Source organism: Triticum urartu, chromosome 2A (assembly GCF_056163025.1).
Source record: "Triticum urartu cultivar PI428250 chromosome 2A, HENAU_Tu73, whole genome shotgun sequence".
NCBI classification, from domain to species: Eukaryota; Viridiplantae; Streptophyta; class Magnoliopsida; order Poales; family Poaceae; genus Triticum; species Triticum urartu.
Window position 1 is genome coordinate 721,406,560 of NC_141874.1, and position 8,984 is coordinate 721,415,543.

At 47.7% G+C, this 8,984-nt stretch overlaps 2 protein-coding genes across 2 annotated transcripts; both read left to right on the forward strand.

Annotated features, from left to right (window-relative positions):
- The first annotated feature begins 2,189 nt into the window (after positions 1-2,189).
- On the forward strand, positions 2,190-6,128 carry UBP22 (ubiquitin-specific protease 22). Its single transcript, XM_087545159.1, has 3 exons — positions 2,190-3,225; positions 4,170-4,294; positions 4,730-6,128. The coding sequence occupies exons 1-3, from the start codon at positions 2,426-2,428 to the stop codon at positions 5,491-5,493; spliced, it is 1,689 nt and encodes a 562-aa protein (XP_087401285.1). The 5' UTR covers positions 2,190-2,425; the 3' UTR covers positions 5,494-6,128.
- A 135-nt stretch (positions 6,129-6,263) lies between these two features.
- LOC147987157 (short-chain dehydrogenase/reductase 1-like) lies at positions 6,264-8,609 on the forward strand. The gene is made up of 5 exons (XM_087545160.1): positions 6,264-6,731; positions 6,812-7,055; positions 7,160-7,225; positions 7,785-7,979; positions 8,134-8,609. The coding sequence occupies exons 1-5, from the start codon at positions 6,694-6,696 to the stop codon at positions 8,515-8,517; spliced, it is 927 nt and encodes a 308-aa protein (XP_087401286.1). The 5' UTR covers positions 6,264-6,693; the 3' UTR covers positions 8,518-8,609.
- Positions 8,610-8,984: the final 375 nt, after the last annotated feature.

Here is an 8,984-nt window from a genome sequence, read left to right on the forward strand (position 1 = left end):
CTCAAATTATTGGGTCAAATGCATATGATTGGTGGGAACAGAGAGATGAAGAGAACAAATGAATAAAGAAGGAGATGATGTGGTTCCGACGCCCGGACACCCTCGTATCATCCATGACATATGGATTGAGTTTGAGGGTTCATGGACATCCAGACATATGAGCACGACTTTTGGGTCCAGTTGGATGGCATTTTTCTTCTCTCATGTCTGGACCTGTGCCGGTTGTCCGCCCGCACATATGAGGGCACTTTGAGGGGTCTAATTGTAGATGCTCTTAGGAAGGATGCTTTAGCTGTTCCGGAGTGTGCGTGGGAGGGGGTTTGGTTCTACGGCATCGGCCAACATGAACAAATAATACTATCTATATTTCTAAATGTAAGATGTTTTGGTGGTTCAAGAGGGTGTAGTTATTACTAAGTTAAAGTTGAAGATGTTATGTGTGAGGGGGTGGAACCTAGGCCATTGGCCCAATACTAATGATCCAAAACTTGAATCTATTTTTCCTTTCAAAATGGACTTAGATTTATTATAATTTTTTACCAAAACTACAAAGCATCCCAAAACATAATAGAAAAAATGCATCGAGGTCCCAGGATCATAGAGTAGTCGCTGTGAACTTCAGAACGAGCCATTGTCGCCGCTCACATATCAGAGCCAGTTTTCCCTTGCCGATGACAGTCGGTAAGTCTTCGTGCGCATGCTCTTAAGGACCAGCCCCTGAGCTGTAGTATGGCTGGTTGTTTGGCATAGGCCTATAGAGTTCTCGTGTGTCATTCGTTCGATGGGGTCTTGATGGGTCGTCCGCAGTGAAGTTGGAGTCGCTTGCTCAGGAAAAAGTGATGACGACGACATTGTAAGCAACCTCGAAGTCGAAGGTGCCCTCTACTCGATGATGTGCGTGGGTCTCGTGGGTAGCCAAGTTAGCCGAAGTTCCCTTATTGTGGGTGTGTTGTAATGTTTTTTTTTGCTTTGGTTTCTGCAAATTAACTGGGTAACTCTCTTCTACTACCCCCTCTTTTTAATAGATCAGAGTCTTAAGGTGGATAACATAATTTTTTTTGCTGAAGTGGTTGTTTTGGTAGTAAGCTGTCTTTGTAGCGTCAATGACTTTGTTTGGTTTTAGCTGTACAATAATGCAAGACATTTTGACAGTTTAAAATATCTTACATCAACGTACAGAGGAAGTAGTAAACTGCACTACCATGGTTGGGGAAAGTATCCAATGCTCCCAACCTTAGGGTACTCCTACTGCTCCAATGTCAAAAAATATTTTTAAATATTTCAAAAAATTCCGGAAAAAATGAGAATGTTCACAAAGAATGTCACTACATCCCCTAAAAATTTCAGATCCAAAATCAAAAGTACATTGAGAAACAAAAAGAGAAGAATAGTGTCAATGTTTCTTTTGTCTCTTCTTTGCACTATTCATGTTAGATTTCACTTTTTTGTTTCTCAATGTGTGTTTCAAGTTTGGATTTGAAATTTTTAGGGCTTGTAGTCACATTCATAGTAAACATTCATATTTTTTTTCAGATTTTTTTGAAACATAAAAAATATATATACTGACATTGAAGTACCAGGAGTACCCCAAGGCTCGGAGCACCGGATACTTTCCCACCATGATTGGTTAGTTGAAACCCAAACCAAAATGCAGTGAAATAAAAAGTGTATATGATCGAAGCTCCCTGCAAAAAAAAGGAGAAAAGCTATATTGGTGAAGCACTAGCTTTGCCTCCCTACAGTAAATACACTAGCATAACTGCTTTAGAGCATGGTTAATAATATAGCCGACTGACGGCTATGCCATGTTGCCATAATATTTATAGCCAACACGCATAATAGTGGGATATAAGAAAATACTACTTTTGTATCACATGGCCATCATGCACTCTTACATAGTTTGTTGGAACCCGTGTTATAGCTGGCTGTAAATTTACAGTCTGCTTATCTTCTCTCTCTTCTTCCCTCATCCAACTCAATGAAATTATAATATTTAAATTCTTACAGCCCGTCTACGTCACCTTAGTATACTGCTCATAGTATGTCGATAATGTTAGCTCTAAAACCGGATCAACCAGAGTAATATTGAGGATAACATGCTTGAGTAGTTGAGTGACGTGCCCGAGCTTCACACTGAGCTAAAGCTGCATTGGCGAGAAGAACCTAATCAGATCGTGATCCCTCCCGCAGTGCACGAGTAGCGCCTCCCCCGCCCCGACCCAGAGCGACCCACCCATGGCTTCTGCCCTGACTCCATCTCCATGATCCACACCATCCATCTCCATCTCCACCGCCGCCACCATCCCCACCCCCACCCCCACCACACCACCTCCCCCCGCACCACCCCAGCCGCCACTCCACCGCCCCACCCCCATACCCCGCTCCCCACCGCCCAAACCCCCACTCCGCCGCCGCCCCCTCCCCGATGACCACCCCGTCCGCGCCGCCCCCCTGCGCGCACCTCGCCGCGCACCGGCTCACCTCTCGCCCGCTCCGCATCCTCCGGCGCTGCCTGCGCGTGCGCCCGCTCGGCCGGCCCGAGATCCGCCGCGACGCGCGCGAGGTGCCCCGATGCTCCCCCTGCCTGGCCTCCGCCCCGCCCCCCGCCCGCCTCTACGCCTGCCTCACCTGCGCCGCCGTCTTCTGCCCCTCGCACGCCGCCTCCCACGCCGCCTCCGCGCCCGCCCCGGGCCACCAGATCGCCGTCGACGTCGACCGCGCCGAGCTCTTCTGCGCCGCCTGCGGGGACCAGGTCTACGACCCGGACTTCGACCACGCCGTCGTCCTCGCCCAGTCCACCGCGCTCCACCCCCCGTCCACCTCCGCCTCGCCATCCGCATCCCCCGCCGCCCCCCGCAAGCGCCGGCGCGTCGACTACCGCGCCTGGGCGCCAGATCCGGCCGAGGTCGCGCTCGTGCGATCCGCCGATCCCACCACCTCCGCCTCCGCAGCCGAGCCCGCGGGCCTGCGCGGCCTCAACAACCTCGGCAACACCTGCTTCATGAACTCCGTGCTGCAGGCGCTCCTCCATGCGCCGCCGCTCCGGAACTATTTCCTTGGGGATCGCCACAACCGCTTCCTCTGCCCGCGCCGCACGCCCATGAGGCACCGTACAACGGATGCCGAGGCCAAGGCCGCGTGCCTAGCTTGCGATCTCGACGAGATCTACTCTGCCACCTTCTCTGGGGAGCGCACGCCCTACAGCCCCGCCAAGTTCCTCTATAGGTTCGGATCTCGCGCTCTATTTGCATTGGTTGATGTCGCTGTGTGATTTTTAGCAACGTGTTCTCTCTTTTGTATTGGGGAAGTTAAGCCGTTAGTTAGATGGCTTTTTGAAGTACTGTTAAGTATGGTCAGTGGGTCTTGTTTGAGACACTAGATTGTATAAAGCCTCCTGCAAATGGTAGTGTGATGTTTGTATGCTATGCCAGGGAGATGTTTGAAGTTAGATCATGCAGATTGCAGGTGTGCTTAACATGAATCGAATGATGTTAGCAAAGATATGTAGCTAAAAGGGTCAAACTGTCCTCAGTGTGTATTGCCACGGATGGAAAATGGTTGCACAGCATGCATATGGCCTGTTTGATGAAATGCCCTCGTATATAGAGCATATATAGCAATGCCTTCTTATGATTATATAAGTACTTTTGGCATGCCTACCTAATAAATGGTCGCTGAACTGTAATTATTGGTCAGGTGATAAAATGCATGAGCACCTGTTAGTTCCTGTCAAGTCACTTGTTTGACTGGTTGTGAAGGTAGCATGCACACTCTCTATTGATGTATTCTTTTGAATTTTCCTTCGTTTAAGTGTATGCTTTTAGGTAGTCAAATATGCAGCATCTGTGGTAGGTACACAGGCTATTGCTAGTCTTGTTGATACTTCTTTGTGTCCTATCAAAAGTTTCTTACTTTCCTTGGAACAAACTGTTTATACCTTTGCTCCTCACATCGTGCGTGTGCTATGTCCTAAGGCATCTTCTTAAGCTGAAGTTATATTTTTCAAACAGTAATTCATGTTTGTAAGGACTATGTGAAGTCTTTTTTGCTGCTGATATTGTTTGATGAACATGGGCTTGCACAGGAAATATGACGCACTATTTGTTTCTTCTGGTTTATGAAAGAAAGTACTTGATTTTCTTCTGATTACTATCGTTCTGGATTCTTAGCTGGTGGCAGCATGCAACAAACCTTGCAAGCTACGAGCAACAGGACGCACATGAATTTTTTATCTCCATCCTTGACCATATTCATGAAAATATAAAGGATGATCAGCACAAATCACATGAACAAGGTAGTTAGCTTCTCTCTTTCTACTATTTGAATTAAACACTCTTATCCAAAATTTTGCAAAATTGCTCTAAAGATAATCACATATTTAGGACATCCTTTCCTGTTTGAGGTCCGTCTTTTATGAGTTGCACAATGTACTAGTTCTTAGTTGTTTGTCATACTTCAGAGGACAGGAAATAAAAGAAGTTTGAAAAGAATAATCATCTTCCTGTAATTGTCTTTTTTTGTTGGCGATGATCTGCTTTACTTATCTTGCTTTTTATATGCTGGACTATTATTTATCTTGATAAAAATATTCCTTGGGGAGAAAGAAGAGTTGTTATGTACTTTACTTTTCTTGTCTTACTCTTTGCATACTCGACTGATTTATCTTTACAAAAATACTGAGTCAACATTTTTTTGTCTAACCTTGATTTCTATTTTTTGCTCATAATAGGTGATGGAGACTGTTGCATTGCACACCGGGTGTTTTCTGGTATCCTGAGATCAGATGTCACCTGCACAAATTGTGGGTTCTCATCCACAACGTTTGAACCTTGCATGGACATTTCTTTAGACTTGGATTCTGGACATAATAATTATCTCGGCGTTGCAAACCCAAAGCTGCATGCGCGCAACGGCGAGAGAAACGTAGCTGGCATGAGTTCCAAGGTATCGACACTCATGAGATGTTTGGAGCGGTTTACCAGGGCTGAGAGGCTAGATGCTGAACAGAAGTACTTCTGTGAACGTTGCAAGGAGAGGCAAGAGTCCCTGAAGCAAATGTCCATTCGGAGGCTTCCGTTAGTTTCCTGCTTTCACATCAAGAGATTTGAGCATTCGACAGTTAAGAAGATGTCAAGGAAGGTTGACCACTCGTTGCAGTTCCCCTTTTCTCTTGACATGACACCTTACCTGTCGTCCTCCATCCTCAGAAGTAGGTACGGAAACCGCATATTTCCATCAGAAGCCTGTGATTCTGAAGCAGTTTCTGAATTGCCTTCAGAATTCGAAATATTTGCGGTGATCACGCATAGTGGTAAGCTAGATGCTGGCCACTATGTGACATATCTGAGGTTAAACAATCAGTGGTACAGATGTGATGATGCCTGGGTAACCAGAGTTGATGAGCATACTGTCAGAAGCTCCCAGGCATATATGCTCTTCTATGTGCAGAAGACGCTTTACTATAAAGCTTGTGAAAGGGCAGCTGCAGTCTGAATGGTTTGGAAACAAATGTTGAGGGCCTTGTTCTTCACCACCAGGAAACACAGTCATCATCTGGTACAACATGGTTTCACCCAGAGAGAAACGGCTGGCGTTTTTCGTATCCCAGCCACAAGGCAGATGGTCAAGTTTTGTGTTCTCATTGACCTGCAGATTCAATCGGAGGTATTTTTTTGGCGATATTTCAACAACCAGCCATCCAAAAGGAAGGTGGTCGCATTTATTTGCTGGGTTATCTTATTATCCCGATCAACGGATTTCTCGTGTGTGCCCTTCGTTAAACTGAAAGCACTTCAGTAGTTAATTCATACCATTGGTGGTGATGGTGATGGTCGTCTGACGAAGTGCAATACTATGTAGAAGTGAGACAAAAGGGAACCGAACTTTTTGATGTGTTCCTTTCAGTAATTGAATGCCATGTCTACTGAAGCTAGACTGCCTTGGCCCTTGATTGATGATTCGATTTGTTCTGGTAAACCAAGAGATATATTAGATGAGATAGTGTTTGCCCTTTTTGTTGTCTTTGCTCTGTTTGGGGCTTTCTTTGAACTGTACATCTCTCAGTTAAGCAAACAGCATGTGCCGTTTTGGAACTTGACAAAATAAGCTCGGCGCCATCCATCTCGTAATATCGTTGAACTGCTTTTGCCCTTTTTTGTCCTCCGCTCTGTTTCTGGATTTCTTTCAACTCTAGATTCTGCAGTTAAGTAAACAGGGCGTGCAGAACCGCCGATATAGAACTTTGCAAGATAAGCTAAGGCGACATCTCTTAAGCTCGTTGAAGTGCTGTAAGGCGCTGCAGGCCTTCTTGCAAGGACGTGAGCGCGCGAGAGTCCTAGAGTTGAGTGACAGACTGATCACCAGAGGAAGGACTCTGCATCTCACAAGACGAGAAGAAAGAACTGCAACAGCAATATGTAGATTCAAAGGCGCAGTGGATGTCACCATCTTTTCCAGCACGGAGGGTTCGCTTAGGGGATTGCCCTGTCAGCTGTAGCCTGTGGGCAATATGCTTGTAGGCTGACAAGCCATTGAGCGCGACGCCGTTGATGATTGCTTCCAGAGCATAGCACTGAGTGCGCCGTGGCTTCCGTCCTTCCACCCGTTTCTGCCCCAGGCCCGGCGCTCATATCATGTCGACTCGATCCTCTTTCCCGTCTTGCGCAGGCCAGAAGCTCTTCCTGAGGCCACGCCATGGAAGGAGGCGCCGCCACCAGCTCCTCTTGCAGAAGGTAGGAGTAATAATCTCTTCAATCAAACTCGTTTGCTCGTGCTGGACGTACGCGTAACTCGTCTGCTCTCCGATCCTCAGGGTCGCCCTGGTGACAGGGGCCAACAGAGGGATCGGGCTGGAGGTGTGCAGGCAGCTCGCGTCCAGCGGCGCGACGGTCGTCCTCACGGCCAGAGACGAGAAGCGGGGCGCCACCGCGGTCGACGCGCTCCGAGGGCTCGGACTGTCGGACGTCGTGTTCTGTCAGCTGGACGTCGGCGAGCCGTCGAGCGCCGCTCGTCTGGCGGACTTCGTCATGGATAGGTTTGGCAGGCTGGACATACTGGTACGGCTTGGTTCTTCCTTTCCGGTTTGCACCTTGTTCGACTGGTTTCTCAGATGGTCTCATTTCTGCTGGGATTGTGAGTGGCTCGTGCTTTGCCTTTGCAGGTCAATAACGCGGGAGTCTCCGGGGTGAGAATGGACGTCGGAGACCCCGCAGCTCTTCACCAAGTGGTTAGCTTAGCTTAGCCCTTCTTGTTTAATTTCTGAGACGGCGCTGATGAATTAAATTACATTAGATATAAGCTAATCAGTTTGCAAATAACCATTACGGGATTATGGGAATGTTTTGAACAAAGTATGTACATAGGAGACCCTGCAGTTCTTCACCTAGTGGTTAGCTTAGCTTAGCCCTTCTTCTTTCTCAGCCCACGCATTAGATATAAATCAATCACTTTGCAAATAACTGTTCACGGGATTATCAAAATGTTTCGAACAAAGTATGCAAATGACCGATGTCGATTCCAAAAGTTAGTGCTACAATCGGGGCTTCAAAACACCAATCCACCAAGCAAAGGTGACATATGCACATTGAGAAGACCATAACAAATAGTATCCGAACAGAGTCGAGTACCTCATTACTTGAAAGGAGAACATGTCTCGTTCCTGCCACTTAGGTGAAGAGAAAATTCTTGATTTGCACATTAAAAGGCACCCCATTTTACACGAAAACTATTGTCTTTCAGAATATTACTAATGGGGATTTCTTGATTTGCTCCTACATCAATGACAGCGTACGAGCATGAGTGCAGTGGAGAGGCTCGAGTGGTTCAACCAGAGGACGGCAGAGCCTTTCGAGGAGGCAGAAGAATGCCTAAGAACAAACTACCACGGCACCAAAAATGTGACGGAGGCGCTGCTTCCTCTGCTTCTATCCTCCTCTGATGCAAGGGTTGTTAACGTCTCCTCTTCCTATGGGTTACTAAGGGTAATCTCTCCAATCTAAAATGAGTATCTTGTACTTCTTCCGTCCCATAATGTAAGACGTTTTTTTGACACTACCACTAGTGTTAAAAAACTTACTACATTATGAGACAGAGAGAGTAGATATCTCATGAACTAAATTGCATTTTTGGAACTAGTATTTCAGCGGAGAAGAACTTAAACACGAGCTTGACGACATCGACAACCTATCCGCGGAGAGGCTGGACGAACTGTCGGGGCTGTTTCTCAAGGACTTCAAGAATGGCCGGCTGGATCACCGTGGATGGCCAGTTGGAGGGTTCTCGGCCTACAAAGTGTCCAAGGCCCTGATCAATGCTTACACAAGAATTCTCGCCAAGAAGCACACCTCTATGCGCCTCAACTGTTTAGATCCTGGCTATGTTAAGACAGACATCAATTTCCACACCGGGGTTCTGACCGTGGAGGAAGGCGCGAGAGGCCCTGTGATGCTGGCACTCATGCCAAAGGAAGGGCCGACGGGATCCTACTTCAATGGCACAGAACAAGCAGCCTTCATGTAGCGATTGCATTTTTCTTGTGCTCTGGGTGTTATCCGTAACTTATGCCCTGGTGAACTACGAGTATATTTTCTTAAGATGATTCATGTTATATATACTGTACTACTCCCTCGGTCCTGAAATTCTTGTCACGGTGGCCATTTTGGAAAAACCCCTTTGGCAAATTCCTGACACAACCCGCACTCCCCGCGTCTCCCCTGCGCGGGAGCTCCTCTAGTCGGCTCCCCTGTGCGTCATCGGAGCTCCCCCGCCCCACGCCTCCGCCACATTGCTTCCCCCTCTTCGTTCCCCATGGTGAACCATGGCGAGGAGAAGGCTCGCTTTTTTTCAATCTGGCCCTGCCCGTCCGACGGTGGCGTCCTTCCCCGAGGGTGGTGAGCCAGAGCTGGCCCTGCCCTTCGTCGACCCCCTCCTCGCCGGCTGGCAGCCGTCGACCACCAAGCCAATCCCCGCCTCGCCGGCCAGCAGCC